Source organism: Xenia sp. Carnegie-2017, unplaced genomic scaffold (genome assembly GCF_021976095.1).
Source record: "Xenia sp. Carnegie-2017 unplaced genomic scaffold, XeniaSp_v1 HiC_scaffold_1, whole genome shotgun sequence".
NCBI lineage: Eukaryota > Metazoa > Cnidaria > Anthozoa > Malacalcyonacea > Xeniidae > Xenia > Xenia sp. Carnegie-2017.
In genome coordinates, this window is record NW_025813402.1 from 2,276,912 (window position 1) to 2,301,545 (window position 24,634).

General features: G+C 32.6%; 3 protein-coding genes across 7 annotated transcripts; 1 reads left to right on the forward strand and 2 right to left on the reverse strand.

The window, feature by feature from the left end:
- LOC124438169 (patched domain-containing protein 3-like) lies at positions 1-9,519 on the reverse strand. 2 transcript variants are annotated; one of them, XM_046988188.1, is made up of 23 exons: positions 9,409-9,519; positions 8,861-9,187; positions 7,622-7,868; positions 7,232-7,314; positions 6,390-6,509; positions 6,139-6,283; positions 5,870-5,955; positions 5,208-5,328; positions 4,101-4,224; positions 3,898-4,010; positions 3,683-3,745; positions 3,480-3,522; positions 3,111-3,177; positions 2,908-3,049; positions 2,679-2,816; positions 2,465-2,504; positions 2,217-2,381; positions 1,822-1,934; positions 1,606-1,752; positions 1,403-1,528; positions 1,100-1,244; positions 911-1,032; positions 1-438 (listed from the first exon to the last, which is right to left on the reverse strand). In XM_046988188.1, the coding sequence occupies exons 2-23, from the start codon at positions 9,016-9,018 to the stop codon at positions 241-243; spliced, it is 2,706 nt and encodes a 901-aa protein (XP_046844144.1). In that variant the 5' UTR covers positions 9,019-9,187; positions 9,409-9,519; the 3' UTR covers positions 1-240. The 2 variants fall into 2 exon arrangements, with proteins under 2 accessions (XP_046844144.1, XP_046844152.1); XM_046988196.1 differs by lacking the exons at positions 8,861-9,187; positions 9,409-9,519 and adding an exon at positions 8,120-8,489.
- Positions 9,520-10,853: 1,334 nt separating this feature from the next.
- LOC124445026 lies at positions 10,854-11,671 on the forward strand (the record flags this gene model as incomplete). Its single annotated transcript, XM_046995771.1, has 2 exons — positions 10,854-11,536; positions 11,633-11,671. Coding segments are annotated over exons 1-2 (696 nt in total), but the record flags the coding sequence as incomplete, so codon positions are not given.
- A 1,112-nt stretch (positions 11,672-12,783) lies between these two features.
- On the reverse strand, positions 12,784-24,555 carry LOC124438227 (natural resistance-associated macrophage protein 2-like). Of its 4 annotated transcripts, none has more exons than XM_046988254.1 (24): positions 24,308-24,555; positions 23,146-23,236; positions 22,773-22,885; positions 22,384-22,506; positions 22,184-22,231; positions 22,000-22,030; positions 21,819-21,919; positions 20,743-20,789; positions 20,584-20,654; positions 20,330-20,397; positions 19,939-20,094; positions 17,138-17,207; positions 17,005-17,063; positions 15,710-15,739; positions 15,508-15,561; positions 15,390-15,428; positions 15,066-15,155; positions 14,893-14,922; positions 14,675-14,824; positions 14,353-14,426; positions 13,635-13,710; positions 13,479-13,559; positions 13,250-13,291; positions 12,784-13,175 (listed from the first exon to the last, which is right to left on the reverse strand). In XM_046988254.1, exons 2-24 carry the CDS (start codon positions 23,210-23,212, stop codon positions 13,107-13,109), a joined length of 1,689 nt encoding a protein of 562 aa, XP_046844210.1. In that variant the 5' UTR covers positions 23,213-23,236; positions 24,308-24,555; the 3' UTR covers positions 12,784-13,106. The 4 variants fall into 4 exon arrangements, with proteins under 4 accessions (XP_046844210.1, XP_046844228.1, XP_046844218.1 ...); XM_046988272.1 differs by having other exon boundaries at positions 22,773-22,846; positions 24,308-24,458; XM_046988262.1 differs by lacking the exon at positions 24,308-24,555 and adding an exon at positions 24,042-24,199 and having other exon boundaries at positions 22,773-22,846.
- Positions 24,556-24,634: the final 79 nt, after the last annotated feature.

Genomic DNA, 24,634 nt, shown 5'->3' on the forward strand with positions numbered 1-24,634 from the left:
TGAATAATTAAAAGCGCATATTCAGATAACGAATTGTTAAATACGTATAAAATTAAAATCACTAGCAGTATTAAAAACATGCAACACATTATTTATGACTAAAAATTGTTTAGCTACAAATCAAAACGACGAGTATACGACGTTTTAAAAAAGAGCAAGCTGTCGCTGACGTAGTTGTACTTTCGTAGGAAGGATAAACTTCACCTCCTTTTTGGAAAAAAACTCTAAATGTCGTATAATTTATGCCAATGGAATTCCATTTGGCTTTACTTGAAGTATTGTCACTTTAGCCACATGACGTAAGCCTGTCCCAGTCTCCCCAAAACTACTCGTTATTTTAAGAGCAGATTTGTAAGGTGAAGGATTTAAAATAGATAGTATGATTGGCAGAAATACTAGACCATGAAATAGACCAAAGATGACAACACCAGACAAAACCTAGAAGAAACACAAAGAATGTATGTCATGACTGATGTACATTAAATTTCAAGGTTGAGTGTTCACTTTCTTCTATATTTTTCATGTTACCTTAGTAATAAATCACAGAAAGCTTCCACTCCCCTTAATCATCAAAAATAAACTGCACTCATCTTAGAGCAAAACTAGCGAACACACCATTGTTTTTACATTCATTGCATTTTTCTTTTAAAGCTGTTAACTATAATAGCTCTGCTTTTCTACACCTTCTTGTTCAAAGACCAAAATTATTTTCTCTCACTTTCCTTACCGTCCTATCTTTCTCAGCACAACGTCTTTATATTTGCAATACAGTTTTATCTTTTGTCATGTACCGACTTATCCCTTCTCATACATTATTTTCTCTAACGCCCTAAATCATCCTAGTCTTGTTGAAATTTTCCTTGTTTTATTTAATATAAGTTTCAGTTTTCAATATGGCAAAAAAACTCACTTTAAAGAAAGTCATAAAGATATACGACTCAGATGAAGGAAGTAAAACAATCGCAAGGAATGTGCTAAATCCACCATTCCAAACAGCTGGTCCAATGTACTGTAATGCTTTCGTTGCTCTTTCTGTAGAATGAATTGAGACAAACGATCAACAAAATTTGAGATTATAAAGATTTTATTAATCAAGTACCTTTGGAGTTTCCCGTTTGCATAAGATAAGCATGACCAACATGAGAGGCATAATCAACAGATAAACCCACTCCAATAACTAAAACTATTGCTGATACAACGTCGATGGTCAGATTCCAGTAATACATAAGACCTGCGACATCTACCTATCATAAAAATACTAAATATTAAGCAAAGACATCTTTAGTGATATATATTTGGTACGTAATTTAGTAGCTAGAATCCATATTTATATTTATGAGGACTGTATATTTTAGAATCAGAATCAATAAAATGGAAAATGTCATAATTTATTTATACTAACCACAGTAAAAGCAACACAAAGAAAGACAAGAAAGGATGTCATGGGATTTGCAATGATAAAAAATGTGACAATAAAAACCACCAGCATTGCAAGAAGAATATTTCGATATAGTTCAGTTCCTATAACCTGCAATAGAAAAAAATTAAAAACAACGTGTTGTAGAAAACACAATGACCGTTAAAAACCGTGATATTTTACATTACTTTGTAACTTTCAGCCCATAAATACGAGAAACCATACACTCTAGCACCAGGAGACACGTTCTTTACTAGTTCCCTTAGAGAGTCCATCGCTTGCACTTCCTTCACAGAATCAGCGAAATTAGGTTGAAGAGCAGAGAAACGAGAAGCCTAGCAAAAATATGTATATAGCTCAATGTTGTTCTGATAAAGAAAGAAGTAAAAAAATATTTTACATACTTCAATTCTATTACCAGATTTGTTCCATTTAACATGACTGGCAAATTTTCGTCCTTCAGATCCATCGAGGAAAATTTTAAGATTAAAATAAAACGCTTTTTCATTGTTTATAGCTGAAATAAACGAAAAATTAGTTGAAAAGTTTCGCGTAAGAAAATTTTTGTTGACTTTAGGGCTATATAAATTTGATTGATTAGTTTTTACAACGCTACAATTTGTGCCTTAAATCTCTTTTACAAATACAGTTTTATAGTTTAGACTGTTGGAAAATAGCCCTTATAGCCCTTGCCTGCTGCTCAATTATTTTAATTTAATTCATCAACTAACAGACAATCAAGAAATGCCCAAAACAAAATAATCAGATAAAGCTAAATGACAAATTCAAATGGACTTACTGGAATTATTAAAATAGACATATTCAGGATGATGTTTTTTCATCCACATCACATAAGATTCGTACCAGCTCTCTAAGCTGTTACTAGATAATCGTTCTGTGTCATTCTGTAATTTCTCGTACAAACGATGCAACCGCATTTGTTCTGCATAGTAATCCATTGGTCCTTGACAAAACAATTGATAGCTAGGTCAAAATGGTCATAGCAGAGTCAAATGTAGTGATCCCTTATTGATTCAAATTAGTCACCTAGATAGATAGCGATAGGATGGCCATTAAAAGGAAACTCCTAAAATAAAAAATTAATTGGAAATTAAGGATCTATGAACGCGGGTTGAAAAAGAGGAAAGTCAAGCATTTTATTCTTACTAATATTTATCCAGAAAAAATTTCTCATTAACTCATTGTAAAATACTAGTTTAGGCATGAGAGATGGTTCAATTGTATTTAAAAATCATCATACTCTAGAGTCGATCTCAATATATCTTCGAATGACCGAATCACGCGGCAAAATCCACTTCGGTTCAAAATGCTGACGTAATAGCAAGCTTCCTCTAACGCTGATGGCAAGAAAAACAGCAACTGATATCAGAACAATCACCTAAATAAAATATAAATTTTTAATATTCTATGTGACAAATTGGTGCAAGTATTTAACTGAATAGCAATATAAATTATTGACATGATTTTACCTTTACAGGTACTTTTAACAATATCTTGCTATAGATCTTTTCAAAGAAAATTTGAGTAAACTGAAGATTAAAAAACTTGTTCGGAGTATAGTTTTCGGGCAAAACGAGGCAGCTTAAGCATCCATCGCGATTGGCACTTTGTCTAAAGACATTAAAGTTTTAAAATTCAGGCCAGCAAAACAAAAGTAAATGAATAGAAATACCTTCTGGCATCAATTGTCAACCATCCGACAAAAAACGTCAGCTGAAATATATAACCTGAAAGAATACCTAGTTAAAAAAGATATATGGTTGTTAGAATATATGGTTGGCCATTGCGTTTAGAAATCGAGGTGCACACTTAATTATTAAGGTGACACTTAAGGTTTAGACCGAGGTGATACATTAATGTTAATGGCGACACATTAGTGTTAACAAATTAACTTTTAGCGTTAACGGTGAGTTTTTAGGGGTAGCTGTAACACTTTATGAGGTTAGTGGTCACTCTTGACTTATTGTGTTAAAATTTTAGTGCTATGAAAATCCGGAAGAGAAGAATCTTTCAATTCCTACATCTTGAATAAAAGACTCACCAACAGCAGCATACAAGCAAAAAGATTTTAATCCTGGTAATATCTATAAAAATTTAGAGTAAAAATTATAAAACGTAATGGTTAGTGTATTTAAATAAAATGATGGAGTATATTCACCTCATCATGCACGCAAAATAAAATTATCAATTTCGACTTATAAAAAATTAATTCCACCCAATAAAATAATTAAATAAAGTACTTACAGTTGTTCCTCCAACCAAAAATGCTAAAACGTCAGTGACTGTCGTAACTGTTATTGATGTTCCCTGTAGAGTTAAATATAACTTCAGCTACGAAAAAGTCGAGGGAAAAAGGTTTTGTCTGCTTTATAAATACGTCACATACAATGATACATGCAAAGAAATGTTAATAAAAACAGTAGTAAAATGAATGGGAAAATTATCATAAAATAACACACAGAATGTTTTAAAGCAAGGCCAATTCTTTCTTCAATGGTGTTATGACGATGAACAGCTGGTGAAATATTTGACCAAGATTGGACAATAACGAATAAATCATCCACTCCAATCCCTAAAACATGTTGAAGAAAGTTCATTTATTTTGAAAACATGTCAAGGAAAGTTTCATTAATAAAACACGTTCAATAAAAATAAAAATTACCAAGTAAAAGAAATGGCAGGGTCAAATGTGCCGTCCCAAAGAGAAGCCCTATGGCACTACACAAACCAATGGAAACACCAATACTCATAGCAACACCAATAACACCAACAGTCGCTAACCACATCTGAAATACAAAAATAAAGAAATATTTTGTTCTATTTGTCGAGAGAAAATATGGAGAAAACTATATATTGCAAACGAAACATGTCTTTCTAACATTATGCATGCATGGTCTTATCATGAAAAAGTCTAAACTGAAAAAAATATTTCATTGTTACGAAAGGTACATAATATCAAACACTAGGCACAACAGTTGCTAACACGAAACACGTAACAAACTTTTTGATTATTTCATCATGAATCACGGGCAACAGCACAGAGTTTTAAGCCACGTGACACAATTTGTGGCAAAGCGAATGGTTTGAACCCGAATGTTACATGTTTGCATGTAGGTGTAGATTGCCAAGGTTTGTAAAGACCTGAGAAGGACAGTTGATGTTTGTTTCGACTAACGTTTCGACAACATCAATGGTAGACATTTTCAGAGTCAAAGTCAGACTTAAACAACCGCTATGGTTGTCGTAACGTCAATCAACATCAACACCAACAATCCTCTTAAGACTTGTTCAAACAACCCGAGTTGTCGGATCCGATAATATCGCATCATAAAAACAAATCGTGTCAACACATATTAAGTGAACTTCCCATATTTGGATTCGTCAGTTTCATGAATCGTATGGAAATAAAACTTGCTCAGTTTTCATTACGACTAGATAGAGAGGAAGCCGACTGCTCTCGGACGTTTCACTCTTCATACTTCCCAAATTTGATTTCGTGAGAGAAATTACGTTTGTAAAAGATTTGAAAACAAGAATAAAAATACGTAAATATATTGATAAATATACTGGATGACACAAATGGCTGCTCTCAAGACTATAAAAATTTAAACGAGTATAAATGTCAACAAAACTATCGGATTGTTTCAACAAGCAACCAAAAGTCCGAACCGAAACAATCGGATCTTGTGAACAGGCCTTTAGGACTTTACTAACCTGGACGATCACGTAACAAACCATCAGACCTTACTTTAACAATTACATGAAATACCTTAACTTCGAGGCGATTCAACTTCCCAATGACAAAAGCGACATAGAAAATAAGAAGAGCATAACCTGTACTCAACAATTTAATATCACTTTTGATTGAATTCTGTGAGGTAGAGTGAAATCTGGTAAAAAAAGAAACATTTCAAAATTCATGGCTGAGTTATGAAGTCAGTCTTTGATGATAAAATGAAATCATTTTGCAAAAAGTTTGCTGCATGGTTGATTGCAGTTGATAGCAAAACTATAGAATGGTGAAGAAAAACAAAACTTCATTGAAAGTTATGTTTGTGGATGAAGATCGTCCAGATTAGTAGAGTCCTGAGAAGGACTGTTGATATTGATAACACTGACGTTTCGACAACCTTAGCGGTAGTAGCAAAGTCGAAACGTCAGTCATCACTAATACCAACAGTCCTTCTCAGGACTCTACTAACCTGGAGGATCTTCATCCAAAAACATGTTACGATACTCCCGGGTTCAAACCATTTACTTTATTAAAAGTTATATCATGCTTCACAAATAATAATTTAATTTTTTGCTTCAGCTAAAAATAAAGCTAAAACTTTCAATTTAGTGTTTAATGCTGTGTCATACATTCATAAGATGTTCACTTTATAGATTGCTATCTTCCGCGAGTTATGTATATCTATGAATGAAACTTACTCTGTGTTTGTGTAATAAACAATATTATCATATTCATCCAAGATTTTTGCAAACTCTTTTTCCCAAAGTCTTGCTCTGCGGTCAATCTTAAAAACAATTATTTTCTTTATTATAATCAGTAAGAGAACAAAGAGCAAAAAAATTTCCCTTAGTCTTTAAAAAATTTAAATGGTCTAAAATTGACTAATCAAGCACTACTTTTCAAAAAAATAAACAATATGAATATACCACGTGATCATAACATAACACGTGATCATGCATAACATCACCTCTTCGCCAGATGATTTATCCAACTGAAGATTTGACTTTAATGCATAAGAAACTTTAAATGCACGAGCACCAGAAATGTTTCCATCTTCGTAGGTTATTCCACCAACCGTTCTCTCCAAACTAAATACTCGACCAGAATAAGGACTGTGAAGACAATATATAAACACATATTGACTTCGGTACACTTGGAAGTAAACTTTGTCATAAGTACAAAATAGTCATTTAACGGAATTAATGCTTTCTGTTGTACCTAAACGTTGGTCTTTTCCCGATGTCAGAAAGTATTTTATCTTTCTTTAAGCTCTCAATAATTGTTTTATTAAATAACCACAGTTCTAGTATTCCATGAATTGCGCATTGTCCTCCAACCCTTAAAATATTAAAGATCATATCATCACTTCTGCATTTCGTACATTTTACATCATATTTTAAGAATGGGAAGATTGAGACATTTTATTTTCTCGTGAAAATTAAAAAGAATTATTACAACTCATCTCTACAACAAGCAAGGTAAACCGATGTACACAAGCTTTTAAAGGCACAAGATTAACATTGTGTTTGTCAACCGAAAGAAGAACTTCCTGGTACAGATGAAAAGTCCAAAGTCACTTTGAGCTTGGACTAATGAACAAGACATAACATTTTTGAAAATTGTTGTGAACGATGACAATAGAAGACTGGTTGTGAATGGCATATATGCAAGACTTGACCTGTAAATTTGGTATCTACATTATTTAGATATCTAAAACAACCACGAACACTTTTGTTTCCAACTTAATCTATGTTCAATAATTGTTTAATATCTGTTGATACTGTTTTGAGCTTTATACACATTTTTCCATTTAACGTGCATTTAGTGCACAAACTGTTTTCAAAGCCACAATCTTTCTTTTCACTCTGCCCTTTATAGAGGATGAAACCAAAATATTTTCGTCTAGTTAACAGTGCTTAAATTGGGGGAATTTGAGTGGACCGTGTTTTATGAGTGCAAATTTTATCGTATTGAACTTTCATGTAAACATACTCACCCCAAAGAATACATCTAAGCTGTATTCTATAAATAAAATAGACCAAAACATAATAAAACATTACCTGAAACAAAGATCATTCCAAGATAAACTTTTACCATCGAACATTATTTTCATGTTAACAATCCTCTCATGAATTTCCAACATCTAATTAAATATATTTTATTGATGTTATTCGTTTCACAACGCTAACATTACTTACAGAGATCATAACGTGCATAACATACTATGGCAGCGCTAGAAGGGCAAGGGGGCTCTCACAAGCTTTCCAAAGACCAACATATTTTCATCTTGCTATTGCCTCATAAAAACCTAAAGGGCTATCTTAAAGTTACGAACTGCAAGTCCAAAAATTGACCATGCAAAAGAGATCTTCCCAAAAAAAACACTTCGTCTCCTCAATATTGCACGCCATTCATTTTGATCTAACGCCTTCACTGTCAGGTATTATTACCTTACGTATACTTTGGACATCGAGAACGTTGTCTTGATAAAAAATGAACAAAGAGCTGTGAAATTTTTCTGGAAATCTCGCTTCAACCCAGACTTTGTCTTGCAAAGCCTGTGATCGTTCAGGAACCCACATTTTCTCAATTCTACCCTCTCTTTGAAAGTTGAGTAAACCCAATAAACATAAAGAACTAATGAGCAACGTAGCAAATATAACCAACCATGGTTTAGAACCGACTAACTTGCCTAATCTACATGAAAACGATAAGATTTTCAAAAAATGAATGTTAGTGTATCTATAGAGAATAAAGAAAATTATTAATCATTAACACTGCCACAATACTTTGGTAAAACATTCTTAAAGAGTGCAAAATAAATTTATCAGAAAATAAAATTGAAGCAGAATTGTTTGAGTTTTGGTTGACGAGATTAATCGTTGGAGACAAATATAACATGGCACCGTCACGTGAAGAGCAAATTACAAGACATCAACCAGCTTTACCGCGCACAACAAATCAAAGTCATCACTGATATCTGATTCCACTTCGTTGGCATTGGCACAAAATTTCATACTGCCAAAGAATCAATGTCTTAGCCAGCTCAATAATTTGTGAGGGCAATACTCCTATATTTATGTTCTACTTATTTAAAATCAATTGCTTTCTGTGAATTATAATATGCTTATTATGACAATATATTTATTGCTCCCCCTTCCTGTAATTATGAAGGCTAGCTACGCCATTACAAAGTATACGTCAAGTTCATATTTTGTAATTCTACCTCATCGCTAACATTTGCAATATTTACACAACAATAACATGATGAATGAAATGAGCAGGGGAGCTTATGACACGTTACATGCATGAGGTTAACCATACTGGCGTATAAACTGTTCCAAGGATGAGAATTAGCATATTTATGAAATAAACGATGAATTATAATTGTTCTAGATTACTTTTACTTGATTTTTAGCAATGTTAAAAAATACCGAATAAAATGGCAAGTAAAATGTCATGATGAAAACGCCACAGGCCAAGGGAACAATTAACATTTCATGTATCACTCATCGTGTAATTGATACACATACGTTATTACCATTTTAGACTTTGCTTGGAACACGAACATCATGAAACAAATATTTACATGATATTGCTTCTGCACATTGCATGCAAAACAATGGAACGAGATAAGCATGCATAAAATAACACATTTGCAAATGTTAAACGCACAAAAAAATAAATACCTGTAGAAAGTTCTCTCTAGACTAGTTGATATTTTGTCGTTTATTCTTTGAAAAAAAGGAACCTTAGTTTCACGCGCAGTAGTAATGGTCTGGTTTTCGTTTAAACTCAATGCTTTGATGGAATTCTCAGGAAAACATGCGTTGTTTGTCTGAGCCATAACTTTTTAGAATAAAGCATTTGGAACAGGTTGACCAAGGTGAAGTAATGATTTCATTGACCTTATTTGTCACTATGTTGGTCAGTCCCGTGATTCAACGCGGTATCTTTCATAGATATAAAAAATTCCAGACAACGTACACATACAGTTCGTCACGTGACTTCAGTTACTATAAAAACATTTAAAAGCAACCATTTTTTATTTACCTCGTCTACTTTATCGAAAAAAAACGACGGCCATAACTATACATGACTGATAATGCTCGTTTATTAGACTTGATACAGCTGTTATTTGGTACAATGAACACAACTATCAAATCATATTTTGTTGTATAGCACTCACAGAAAAGAGTGCAAACATAATGTTACCAGCTATAAAAAATGAACTTACCAGTCATACGTTTTTAAAATATATCCCTGCGCAGTCCATTCAATTTTGTACGGCCACACACATTCGAGCACATTTCTTTACTATGACGTCATTAATTAGATGGGTAAACCTTGAATGACATTAACATTCATTAATGGCAATAATGTCAATTATTGGACATGAATAAACGCAATTCTCATAATCCAGTTTAAACTGAGATATACAGTTCGTTTTCAGAAAGGTTAAATGTGTTTGTGTAATATGGATGAATTGTTTACCAAAATAAGTTATTAACTGTGAATAATATTGAGTTTCATATTTCAATATTGAGAGTGAGATTTGACAAGGGTCTTAATTTGTAACTTACATGGAACATGCTCGAAGTTCAACGACTATTTCAAACCTCAAGTAATTTTTAAAACAATTTTGCGTATACACCTTTTCTAGGAATACGAAATATAATCTTTGTTGCTAATTCTCCCCGAAACAAAATATGTTGTAATTAAGAAATAAAAGATGTTTTCTGCGTTTGCACAGGCTTATGCAAACCGAGGAGACCTTTGGGAGAACTCGCACTAAACACAAGCCAGTGTAAAAACAAAAACCATCATTTTTTATTTTACAAAATAACAAAAATGGAAAAACAGAAAAATTATTGTCTTGGAACTCCATGAGTGTGAGAAAGATGCCATCACGCATTGAATAAATTCTTGTCAGAATCATCGGTTTTTCATTTTGAATTAATTCATTTGAACCCGCGTATTTGCCGCGAAAAATGCCCTGACGATGAAGAAAATCCACTCTGAAAACTGATTTCAAAACTATCTAGCTCGAGATGGAGAGTTTAATTTAACGTTAGAGTGATTGTCACTGTAAAGAATGAGAATATTATTTTGTTTTTATAACTTTAACAGGATAATTTTTAAGCTAAAATATATATATTTATATATCTTGCCTGAGCTCAAATGATAATTCATCCAGTGTTCAGCAATAGATCCAATTCGTGATAATTCTAAATCGATATGGATATATCGGTTTTTTATTCACGGATCAAAGTCCGCGAACTTTTGTGGCAACAGTTAAATTCGAAAGGGTCATATGACAGTAAGATTGTCGAGAATATAAAAACCACTTTTAAAGAGAACATTTTGTCACCGAGAAATTTGAAAAAGCTTGCGCAAAAAATAACATAAATAAAGAAAAAGGAAGACAAAGGTGATTTTAAACACATAAATGTCCATCAAGATTTTATTAAGTAAATTGCGATATCAACTCCAGTAATGTTGTCCTTGCTAGTTTTGATGTCGTATCCCTATTTACTAACATACCTGTTGACGAAACCATTCGCATAATATCCAATAGCATTTTTAACAACCACCAGTACTTCAACGAGCTCACTGCAACAGAATTTGAAAAACTACTCTCTCTAGCTGTTAAGAACTGTCATTTTATCTTTAACGGGAAAATGTACCAACAAATTGATGGTGTGGCTATGGGCAGTCCATTGGGCCCTCTCTTTGCTGATATATTCATGTCCTTTCACGAACAATCCTGGCTTAATAAATGTCCTTCTTCATTCAAAACACTACTTTACCGACGCTACGTTGACGACTGTTTTTTACTTTTTCATTCCTCCGATCAAGTCCCTCTCTTTCTTGACTATCTGAACCGACAACACCCTAACATCACATTCACAGCTGAAGTCGAACAAAACAGAAAGCTCTCATTTCTTGACATTGATATCTCTCGTACTAATGGAAAATTCACCACTTCCGTCTACCGCAAACCTACTTTCACTGGCCTCTTCACCAACTTCCACAGCTTCATCCCACTTACTTACAAATTTTCACTAGTCTCCTGCTTACTTCACCGCATCTTCAACCTTTGTTCTACTTACGAAAATTTTCATACACAACTCGAATTTACCAGAAAGTCACTCACCAAAAACGGTTTTCCTTCACGTATAATTGACCAAATCACACGTCGCTTCCTTAACAACACCTTTGCCCCTAAACCACCTGTCTTGACTGCTCACAAAATGCCCATCTATTTCTGTCTTCCTTTCACCGGCATACACTCCCTTCAAATTCGCACACAAATCAATAGCCTTTGTGCTGCAGCCTTCCCACATATATCTATTAAATTTGTTTTCCGCCCTTCCCAACGTATCTCTTCTTTCTTCCCCTTTAAGGACAAAATTCCCAAACCTCTGAGATCTGGTGTAGTCTATTTATTCAAGTGTCGAAGCTGCAACGCCTCGTATGTGGGTCAAACCACACGTCATCTACACTCCAGATTTTCGGAGCACTTGGGAATATCTCCCCTTGTGTGAATATCCTAAACCAAGTTTCTCACCCTGCGTTATTAAGCATTCTTGGACACACCCCCAACTTAGACGACTTTAAAATAGTCTCCTGTTCTAACGATTCTTATGAACTCTCCATTCATGAGAGTCTTCTAATCAATAAATACAAGCCTTCACTTATTGTGCAAGGAAACTCCATTCCACTTAACCTCTTTTAATTTCTCCTTATTTTACTTCCTAACTTCCTTATCATATATCCATTTGACACCGCCTCCTTTAGTAGTAATTTAACACCTTTTTGTAAATATAATATCTTGTCTTAACATCCTATTTATTATTTGTCTGAAAATGTCTTGAGTAAAGACGAAACGTTACAATAAATTTAATTTTACAATTTGTTTTTTTGGTCTATTTCTATGGCTCTAATCAGAACTTTATGTTGGGCATTAATTTTTATTACACGAATCCGATTTCCGCTCGGCAAGTCTCTCGCTACTATTTTAATGTCAAGTTTTCTTTCTCATAGTAACCCTGCTTCGCCAGACGATTTTAAAATCATCTCATCCTGCTCCGACACATTCGACCTCATGATCCACGAAAGCCTCCTCATCTCCAAACTAAAACCTTCACTTAACACCCACGGCAGCTCCATCCTTCTTAAGCTTTTCTAGTCTCAACACCTCACCCTAACTATACATCACAACACACTTACACAGCCACAGTAGTATGATACCTCAAACTATGTAAATAACTCTAAATATATCTATAATTCTTGTTAACTTCCTTATTAGTCTGAAGATGTCTTGAGTCAAGACGAAACGTGTACTATTTTAAAAAATTTCACAAAACCAAATTGCTTATGACTATGTTCAAAATTATTTGTTGGACTCTAATATTTATATTGAGAATCCGTTTCCCGCCTGGCACTTCATTGGCAACAAGATTTCATATTTTCAGAATATTTTTTTCTGGGAATTTGGAAAATTGGCACGCAAATGCTTAGCTTTCAAATCGCGGACATCAAGTACTTCACAATGAACGGGACATTTGAGGTTGACAAGGAACAACAATATGAATACAGGTCACAGGTGTATATCACAAACAGTCGTAATGAATTTATTAGTATGATTAAACAGCTTCTTCAAATTATACGTATTGCATTTTAAATTAGAAAATTTCTTTGCTTTGATAAAATAAACTTTCTAACCTGTATGCATGTGTTAACAAATGGTAATTTGTATTCATGAGTTGTATCTGATAGTTTATAGGATACTACAGCTCATTCTATTGTAAATTTTCATCCACCCATATTCCAGGATAATATGATGCAAGTTAAAGAACACAGTATGCATTGTTACAACTTAAAAAATCTTGAGATACATGTGCGGTGATGTTTTGTACGTTAAATAGAGACCTATTCTTGTGGCAAGAAATCATTATCTGCTGTATGTTGCTCGTAATTCAAAGGACGTCTCTGTAAACACTAAATATAAAATAAAATATATTCGTATCATAAAAATAATAACAGATGAAAAGTTACAAACAAAGTATCCTTACTTTAATTTTGTCAAGAAATTTAAATTCCAAGGCATAGTAGAACTAAATAATAAAACATGTAATATGTCTGCAAAAGTTAAGTATTATGAATTATATAAATATTAGTACGTGCATGACTGTACATTTAACTAAGCTACTTCAAGAAACAAAAAGAAAAAATCCATTAAATCAAAATACACACATGGAGAAAGGAGAAATTAAGTTTTTAGAAAATAACAGAAACACTTACCAACAAAAACACAAACCCACAATACAGAACAACCAAAAATGATACAAAAAGCAGCAAACCGACATTCTTTGGCAAACTTGCCTGAAAAAAATTTCGAAAAAATAAAATAAAACAAAATAAAACACAAAGACAAAGTTTAACAAAATCTTAACTTACTATAGTATCACCAACGAAATAAAAATTTATTCCTAAGATAATAATAGAGATGACCCAAGAAAATACTTTCATCAATCTACAATAAATTGCATATAAACAAGCAACGTTCATTACACAATATATTTAATTGCTCGATCAGTTCAGTGAATCACCAACATACTCAGGATTGAGAAAATGAGAAAAAGTAGCTCAAGTTTAACCTCAAAAACAACTTGTATAATAAATAACAATATACCTTCCCTGTAGTTAAGTCTAGGGTATAATCAATGTCATTACATAAAAAAATTACACAGCAAAGAAAACATGTACAAGTCTTCTTTTTGCAGAAATTTTGGCTGAAGGTTAATGTTCTTGAAGAGGCCGATTTAAAACTTTTTGAACAAATTAAACAAGGAAATTCAACTTCGCTAACATGCTGATTCGAATCCAGGAGGTTATAAAGTTCATTTCTAGTATAAAAAGAAATTGTGCCTTGATATGGTAAGAAAACATGCATTTTGGTATTTCCTTGATAGTAACAAGCGATGAATTAAAACCGTTGGGAAACAGGTTGAAGCTAACAGTACGCCTACGAGATGTTCAATCATCACATAGAATGATTGACGGTTTACAAATAAAACCAAAATGTTACAGTTTAAATTGTCTTGATTATAACTTAAATTTGAGTCAACAGGATATCGTTTTCAGGGATTATGTTCTATTTTATAAAGTTATCTACCTTCCATTCACAAAACTTCCCATGATTTCTACTTTGTTTGTAAAATACAAAATTGGCAACAAGGCAAATGGAAGCTGTAATTAAATAATAAATCACGAAATTTTTGAGTAAAAATCGAAACACTAAAACAACAATCATAGTTAAATATTGTAAAAACAACAATCATAGCTAAATATTGTAAAAACAACAATCATAGCTAAATATTGTAAAAACAACATAGACAGATCGATCGTCTTGAGGAATGTTAGTCATATCTAACTTAGAAGTTGGAACTTTATGATTCTTGTTTGAACAACATGTAGCATGTTCAAACAAAACAAACCTGCAAGCTTTGTAATATATTTAAAGCATCATTCATTCCCGTAAGATTTTCAATTCCCAGAAAGCCAGCAACGGCAAGTGTCGGTCCAATAGCAATTGATCGTGTAAAAAGAACTCGTTTCCAACGAGTCCACGATAATTTAAGGAAACCCTAGAAAAAGCAGTAATGAAGTTGATTTTTTAAATTATAATTTTTCTTCTGCACATAAGTGACTATACCTCCATGGCAAACTGTCCAGCATATGTGCCCTACAAAGTATAAACAAAACAGCTAACGTAAGAAAATTTTACAACAAACAGAAAAAATAAGAAAGAAAGACAGGCATATACCGTATATTTGTGTTGAAAATGTTTAAGGTATTTTATCATTACTACGTATAAAACATACTTACAGTCATAGTGGAGCTTTGTCCAGCAGCAAGAATGCCAATGGCCCATATATACATCGCTGCTGCACCATATTCACAACCAAGATATATTCCCTAAACAATACATAAATAGTTTATTTAAATACAAACATTAATATACTTTGAACTAATTATTCAATAATCACATAATGCACTATATAATTGTTCATTATTGTCTCGAGATAATGGCAAACCAATTTACTTTGGTGTTAATGTGTTATTACTGTAACAATAATTTAACATTTAATATATAATTAACAAATAATGAATAATTAACAGATAATGAATAATTGTCCAAAAGAAACATACGCCTTTGTAGAGATCTCCGTCAACTGATTTATTATCATTCTGAAGAAAAGAAACAAAAAGAGACAAACTTAAAGTTTGACTTAAAGTAAATAGTTTGAAACAACTGACACTTACGTACATGAAAAACATTGTCGTAAGGAATATTCGGTTTCTTGTTTTCACAAAGGATTTTCTAAAAGATAAAAAATACATTATACTCAAGAAAGGACCTTCGTGAATTTATAATTTTCTTTTTATCAATTCATTATTTAAAACAATAGTAAAATTTCAAGGGTATAATTATATTATCATCTTATTTTCAATGTGAATTATTCACTCACCAATTCTAAATCGGTCTTGCCGTAAAATCCCTAAAAAAACAATTTATACATAAATAAGAAAAAAGTTGAAAAAAAATCAGTTTACATAAGCTGTTTACATCCAAGAAAAAAACAGATGGAAATATTTCGAATTTGGCAAATTTAGTTAAGTAGTTTCTAAAAATGTCGTTAATAATAAGTGAAACAAGAGAACTTAGAGAAGTAGCCTACGTCATATAGTAGCCTACGTCACATGTCATATAGTAGCCTACGTCAGAAGTAGCCTACGTCATATGTCATATAGTAGCCTACGTCAGTAGTAGCCTACGACATATGTTATATAGTAGCCTACGTCATATGTCATATAGCAGCCTACGTCATATGTCATATAGTAGCCTACGTCAGACGTAGCCTAAGTCATATGTCATATAGCGGCCTACGTCATATGTCATATAGTAGCCTACGTCATATGTCATATAGTAGCCTACGTCAGAAGTAGCCTACGTCATATGTCATATAGCGGCCTACGTCAGTAGTAGCCTACGTCATATGTCATATAGTAGCCTACGTCATATGTCATATAGTAGCCTAAGTCAGAAGTAGCCTACGTCATATGTCATATAGCGGCCTACGTCATATGTCATATAGTAGCCTACGTCATATGTCATATAGTACCCTACGTCAGAAGTAGCCTACGTCATATGTCATATAGCGGCCTACGTCAGTAGTAGCCTACGTCATATGTCATATAGTAGCCTACGTCATATGTCATATAGTAGCCTACGTCAGAAGTAGCCTACGTCAGAAGTAGCCTACGTCATATGTCATATAGCGGCCTACGTCATATGTCATGTAGCGGCCTACGTCAGTAGTAGCCTACGTCATATGTCATATAGTAGCCTACGTCATATACGTCATGTACTTTGCTTAATACTGCATACGTCACATTTCTTTGAGCTGTCACATAAATTATACCTACGTATACTGCTTTCATAAAAAATTAATTAACTTTGGAATTTGAATTCGCATATCCCTTATCTTCAAAAAACTTTATAAGAGATAATAAGAAAACAGAGATGAAAGTCGTTAGTGTGAATATAAATAAAACATTATAATTTATGCAACATCTCAAACGTAACGTGACGTATTCGGGGGCAAGCTTTTCTTCTTTATGACGTAGCTACGTACCAAAGAAGTATAATTTTACATCATAATGCAGACACTAATAATATATTTAACAAAGACACTGATTGCCCACAATATAAACTCATAACTACACATACGAGAAATAAACAAATCATTTTATAAATACAAACCTTTGCAAAGACAGCAACGACACATAAGTTGATCAAAAAAGACACGAACAATGCAATTCCTATGATATCAAAAGCAGTCATTCATACACATTTGAACATATTAAAACAAAAATCACAGCAATACATGATTTACCAGATTCTATTGTATAAAACATATTTGCTTCTTTAATTTCTTGATGTTTACTTCTTTCTATCTTTCGTGACTAAAAATAATGACAACATGGAATGGGAATGAATCGTAAAGTTTGTTTTAAATAATTAACAATTTAAATTATTACCAAAATCAAATAATAATTACATTCTAAAGAGTGTACATGAAAAAGAATATACAATGCTAAGTCCACAAGTGCATAACATATGGTCAGCTATGTACGTGATACTAACATATGGTCAGTTATGTACGTGATACTAACATATGGTCAGCTATGTACGTGATACTAACATATGGTCAGCTATGTACGTGATACTAACATATGGTCAGCTACGTACGTGATACTAACATATGGTCAGCTACGTACGTGATACTAACATATGGTCAGCTATGTACGTGATACTAACATATGGTCAGTTATGTACGTGATACTAACATATGGTCAGCTATGTACGTGATACTAACATATGGTCAGCTATGTACGTGATACTAACATATGGTCAGCTATGTACGTGATACTAACATATGGTCAGCTATGTACGTGATACTAACATATGGTCAGTTATGTACGTGATACTAACATATGGTCAGCTATGTACGTGATACTAACATATGGTCAGTTATGTACGTGATACTAACATATGGTCAGTTATGTACGTGATACTAACATATGGTCAGTTATGTACGTGATACTAACATATGGTCAGCTATGTACGTGATACTAACATATGGTCAGTTATGTACGTGATACTAACATATGGTCAGCTATGTACGTGATACTAACATATGGTCAGTTATGTACGTGATACTAACATATGGTCAGTTATGTACGTGATACTAACATATGGTCAGCTATGTACGTGATACTAACATATGGTCAGTTATGTACGTGATACTAACATATGGTCAGTTATGTACGTGATACTAACATATGGTCAGCTATGTACGTGATACTAATATATGGTCAGCTATGTACGTGATACTAACATATGGTCAGCTATGTACGTGATACTAACATATGGTCAGCTATGTACGTGATACTAACATATGGTCAGTTATGTACGTGATACTAACATATGGTCAGCTATGTACGTGATACTAATATATGGTCAGCTATGTACGTGATACTAATATATGGTCAGCTATGTACGTGATACTAATATATGGTCAGCTATGTACGTGATACTAACATATGGTCAGCTATGTACGTGATACTAACATATGGTCAGCTATGTACGTGATACTAACATATGGTCAGCTACGTACGTGATACTAACATATGGTCAGCTATGTACGTGATACTAACATGTGGTCAGCTATGTACGTGATACTAACATATGGTCAGCTATGTACGTGATACTAACATATGGTCAGCTATGTACGTGATACTAACATATGGTCAGTTATGTACGTGATACTAACATATGGTCAGCTATGTACGTGATACTAACATATGGTCAGTTATGTACGTGATACTAACATATGGTCAGCTATGTACGTGATACTAACATATGGTCAGCTATGAACGTGATACTAACATATGGTCAGTTATGTACGTGATACTAACATATGGTCAGCTATGTACGTGATACTAACATATGGTCAGCTATGAACGTGATACTAACATATGGTCAGCTACGTACGTGATACTAACATATGGTCAGCTACGTACGTGATACTAACATATGGTCAGCTATGTACGTGATACTAACATATGGTCAGCTATGTACGTGATACTAACATATGGTCAGTTATGTACGTGATACTAACATATGGTCAGCTATGTACGTGATACTAACATATGGTCAGCTATGTACGTGATACTAACATATGGTCAGCTATGTACGTGATACTAACATATGGTCAGCTATGTACGTGATACTAACATATGGTCAGCTATGTACGTGATACTAACATATGGTCAGCTACGTACGTGATACTAACATATGGTCAGCTACGTACGTGATACTAACATGTGGTCAGCTATGTACGTGATACTAACATATGGTCAGCTACGTACGTGATACTAACATGTGGTCAGCTACGTACGTGATACTAACATGTGGTCAGCTATGTACGTGATACTAATATATGGTCAGCTACGTACGTGATACTAACATATGGTCAGCTATGTACGTGATACTAATATATGGTCAGCTACGTACGTGATACATTACAAATCTTTGTTACAAACACAAAAACTTTTCTCCTTCTTTAACATACGTAACTTCTAACCGTAAAACATGTAAAGTAATGAACCAGCATTGGGATTAGCATAGTGAACATAGGCATTGAAATTTCACAAATTACTTTGCAAAGTTTTCTTTTCATTGAAACACCCCGTAGATGTACACGTGATGTACCAACGTGAAATAATAAGTACATTCTAGACGTACACGTGATGTACAAATGTCAAATAATAAGTACATTCTAGACGTACACGTGATGTACAAATGTCAAATAATAAGTACATTCTAGACGTACACGTGATGTACAAATGTCAAATAATAAGTACATTCTAGATGTACACGTGATGTACAAATGTCAAATAATAAGTACATTCTAGATGTACACGTGATGTACAAATGTCAAATAATAAGTACATTCTAGACGTACACGTGATGTACAAATGTCAAATAATAAGTACATTCTAGACGTACACGTGATGTACAAATGTCAAATAATAAGTACATTCTAGATGTACACGTGATGTACAAATGTCAAATAATAAGTACATTCTAGATGTACACGTGATGTACAAATGTCAAATAATAGCAAAATACCTTGACTAAAGCTGAATGTAAATAAAAATTATGTGGCATAATCACAGCTCCAACAATGCCAACAGCTTGACTTCTTGCTTTTGCTGAACAATCTTTACACCAGGGAATAACAAGACCTTTCACTATTCCCACCCCATCTGGTTGAACAATAGCACTCTATATAAAAAACAATGAACAAAGATGACGACATTGTATCAATTTTTTTACAACTTCACTAAGGTCAATCAAATATAAATAAAATGAGAACAACAATTTACACATTAGCAAATAAAAACGGTTATCAGAAAGTGTCAAGAATTATGTCATACATTGAATATCATTATTCACAAGCGTTTGTTCCAATCACTCATATTCCTAAGAAAGTGTAAATAAGCAATCGCCCATAACAAACCTCATATCCAAATGTGACAGCCATTATTGTAATTAAGCAACAAAAGAAAAGCTCTAGCTTTCGTAAGCCTAATATAAAAAAAACGGTTTACGTAAATCTTAAGTATGAAACATAAAGTTTAAATAAATCTGAAGTAAAAAAATACAGTCTACATAAATCTAAAATGTGAAACGTTTTCTCAGACAAACGCTGATAAACATTACGCATAAAAAAAGAATATAAAGAAAAGATAAAACTTTATGATGCTTTATTACCATATTTATCCAAAAAAAGAAACACGAATGTATCTAAAATTGTAATCAGTACGCCACCATACAGAGGAATTCTAAAATAAAACAATAAACAACCATACAAGAAACCATTAACCATTCAATAACGAAAAAATTTCTTCACGAAAAACATATTTCACTTACTTTCCATTAGAAAGAAGATAAAAAGCGATGGAGGTCCCTATGACTTCCTAAACATCGACGATGAAAATTATTTATGTAAACTTGTAATAGAAAAGAAACCATAAACTAACAAAAACATCAATTCTATTATTTATGAAATGATAAGTTTAACCGTCATTATATAATCATCAAATGTCGTTTATTCAACTTTATCAGAAAGGTTCACAATATTTAAACACAAGAACAACAGTAGAAATTCATACGTACAAACATGTATGAAACTACAATTTCTATAATAATGCAGTAAATGATGTTAGGAAATCAGTTATTTTTTTGATAGTTTCCCATGCTATTGTCCTCTCAACTTTGAGATTTTCTTACAAATTTAGCAAGTCAAACAACAAAACTGAGTTGTTAGTTAAATGCAACATGTTGGCAAATCCCTCCTTGGTTATTTTCAACATTATTTCACCATGACAAAGACCAACTCAACTTGAAATAGTAAACATCAAACACTACATAATATGAGCACTTGATCATTACTACTTGACCATCACTTGTTAACATACCATTACCAAATGACCAATACCACTGACTAACATTATAGACCATAACAAAACAACAACAAAACAACAACAAAATTCAACTTGATAAACCATAACCACAAATATTTAAGAAATAAAAGATGTTTACTGTGTTTACAAAGGCTTATGCAAACCAAGGAGACCTTTGGGAGAACTTGAGAAGTAATCAATGCAAGCCTGAGACCGAAGGTCAAAGATTGCACCGGCTCGAGAGTTCTCACAAACATCTCCAAGGTTTGCATAAAGAACGTAAAACACGAAAAACATCTTTTATTTCTTATGTAAAATAACAATAATGCAAAACAGACAAATTGAAAACAAACATTTTAATTTTTTCTCTGAAATGTGTTCATGATCGATTTGCAAATTCTCTTTGACTGATTGATTGTTTTGATTGATTTAATTGCTTGAGCTCAGATGTGTTTTGCACAGGCTAATGCAAACATGGCTCTAGACAAATAGCTGCACACATTTTATTGTTTTTATTTTATAATTACAAATAATAAAGATTACCTGCATATCGCTACCAATAATGGCAATCTCAACCATTATCCACAAGATGATTCTAGGTATGCGAGGATATTTGTCATAACATATTTCGGCTAAATGTTGCCCTGAAAATTTATGGATAGTTATTGTAAAAACAGTGGCATTAAAAAATTAATTAAAACAATTAAATACAAAAAATACTAACCAGTAACGGTACCAAGTCGAGCTGATAACCTCTAAAGAAATTGCGTAGAATTATAAAAATTAAAATGAACAATTTATGAATAATTGGCATGGCCAATTAGAGGTATTCAGTATTCATGTTGAATTGTTGTGCAATTAAGAATGTACATGACAATCGTGATGTAAAAATATTCATAAAATCTTGCCTGCATTAAAAATCCAATAAATGTTGACAACATGAGAACCCAGAGCAACTACAAAGAATGCAAAAAATACAATCTCAAGCAAACATTTCAACAATGCATTACATACATTTCACTTCAGATTTCACTAACAGAATAGAACCTGGATACACATTACAGCATTTGTAAATGTTCATTTAATACAAATCAATACCATTAGCTACCTTATAATTTGCTGTAGTTCCGGACTGAAGGTCTGATTCAATATTTCCTGGATCAAGATAAGCAATGCTCATGAGAAAACCAGGACCAGTGAATGCCCATAATTTTTTGAAAGTAAAACCATACTATAAAAGAAACATTGAAGTACACAGGAATAACTATATTCATTGATGTCCATATTTTTTTTCACATGTTGAAAAATTTTTAACAACATTTAAAATACAAATGATACACAAAACGCATTTTAATAACAAATAAAAGATGTTTATAGTGCAGATTCTTGTAGCTCCACAACAGTTTATATATAATAATCAATTAATATAATTATTTCATGTTCCTTTCTCTTTTAAATACAAATAACCGGTTGAAATATAAAATGCTTTTAACTTACATTGCTATCATCATTACGAGGAATAGATATCTTTGATTCAAAGTAAGATGTTTTATGTTCTTCATTGATACCCCCTGCATGATCATTACCAATATTAGATATCGAACCATATCCTAAGTATTCATATGTTGTGTCAAATATTTCTTCCCTGTGACAACCACCACAAGCAATATTTTTGAATTTTTCACAAAACAAAGGCACATATTCCTTTTTTTAAAATAATTCAACATATATACATATTTAAACACATTAAATAATTAGAATAACATGTACTTTTCCGTTAAATACAATACCACAGGAAAAACACAAGAAACCATGAATACAACAAATAACAAATATAAATGCTTGACTAATAATGTTAAACTGAAAAAACCTTCTTCTTGGCTTTGTGTAAATGTTGATGGGCCATATCTTGAAGTTGCATTGTTAACAGTGTCCATTTCAACACTCCGGCTATCCTCTGACTAAGAAGAAAAATCAAAATTTACTATAAATTTCTGCCATTGAATTTCACAATTGGTGAAATTATTCAGCGTTTCATAAATATCAAAAATAGTAATGCTTCAGATTGGAAAGTTTGTCTTGTGAAGCCTGGATCTAGGTTACACCATTTCAGAAAAAAATTGTGTGCCAACATGAATATTTGGAAAGTTGCAGCAACTGCATTATCCATTTTTTTAAAAATTTATTGTTTTGACAGTAAATGAGTATAGAAAAATGAACATATGTAGCAGAACTAAATAAGCCGACATGCAATACTTCAGTATGATATAGACATTTTTTTATGGCAAAGACAGTCTCATTTTTACTCATGCTATTCAAATATACTTGGTTTATTGACACAAAAATAATATACGAAATTGACTTAAGAAAGAAATCAATAAAAATAAAGTATTAGAAACATGTACGTAGAATAGACGATCATACTAAAGTCGCATGATAAATAAACACTATGAAATAACACTGTTAAACTTCATTTTTAAATGATGCATTTCAATATTTGGACCTCAAAATATACGATATTATGGTGATGTTTATCATGCAAATGTTGAGACCATACAATGAGACTCCAAATAAATTAGATAATGGGAAAGCTTATACATATTCTTTCACGAATATGTCATAGACAAGAGCGGTTCAAAATCTTACAATATTATTGTTCACAAAATTAAAAATATGATACATTTTACATTAAAGCCAGTTCGTATTTTCATCCATGGTTTTAATAAAATATAGTGAAATAAACATGTTAAAATAATAAAATAATACCTTGCTCATATTCAAAGTATTGCTGAGTAACACAACGAGTAAATTAATGAAAATAAACAAGTCAATACAATGATGAAAGTGATAAAAGTATGAAACTATCCACCATATTTTCTCCTGATTTTTTAATTGCGAAATTTATGATCAATATATAATGACATAAATAAATTACAGAGAAATGCATCAGGGGATAGTCATTCTCACAAAACAAGAATTTAATCTTTTCAATTTTTACATGAATATTAATAATATAAGACATTTATGTTTACCTGTTAAGCTCCAATGAGGTTAATTTTTGCAACCACCCTAACAGAACCAGTTTATTTCGTCGAAATGCAACGACTCAAGATAATGACAAATGAACCACATCACCACAAGAGGTCACGCGATGAAGCCATATGTTTTATCATATGACTGATTATATTGTATATCATTCAATGATGTCAGACGTTAGGTAAGCTTTGAGTCAGCATTAGTACATGTTGTCAGTTCATCACATTGTTGATCGCACTTATAGCGTGCCTTATAAGGTGTTGTGGAAAAACCATGGGTCAGATAAACATCCGTTCACATTTTGAAATTTCAGTAAAAATTAT

What these genes read in the sequence shown, in the direction of transcription:
- LOC124438169 (XM_046988188.1), bottom strand. Translation starts at nt 9,018, where the DNA reads ATGGCTCAGACAAACAACGCATGTTTTCCTGAGAATTCCATCAAAGCA. An exon ending in CTAGAGAGAACTTTCTACAG is followed by an intron (nt 7,869 to 8,860) that starts GTATTTATTTTT and finishes GTTTTCATGTAG; the next exon opens with ATTAGGCAAGTTAGTCGGTT. An exon ending in TTGACAATTGATGCCAGAAG is followed by an intron (nt 3,050 to 3,110) that starts GTATTTCTATTC and finishes TAATGTCTTTAG; the next exon opens with ACAAAGTGCCAATCGCGATG.
- LOC124438227 (XM_046988247.1), bottom strand. An exon ending in TTATTGGATTTTTAATGCAG is followed by an intron (nt 22,031 to 22,183) that starts GCAAGATTTTAT and finishes CAATTTCTTTAG; the next exon opens with AGGTTATCAGCTCGACTTGG. An exon ending in GACAAAGCTCCACTATGACT is followed by an intron (nt 14,923 to 15,065) that starts GTAAGTATGTTT and finishes TATACTTTGTAG; the next exon opens with GGCACATATGCTGGACAGTT.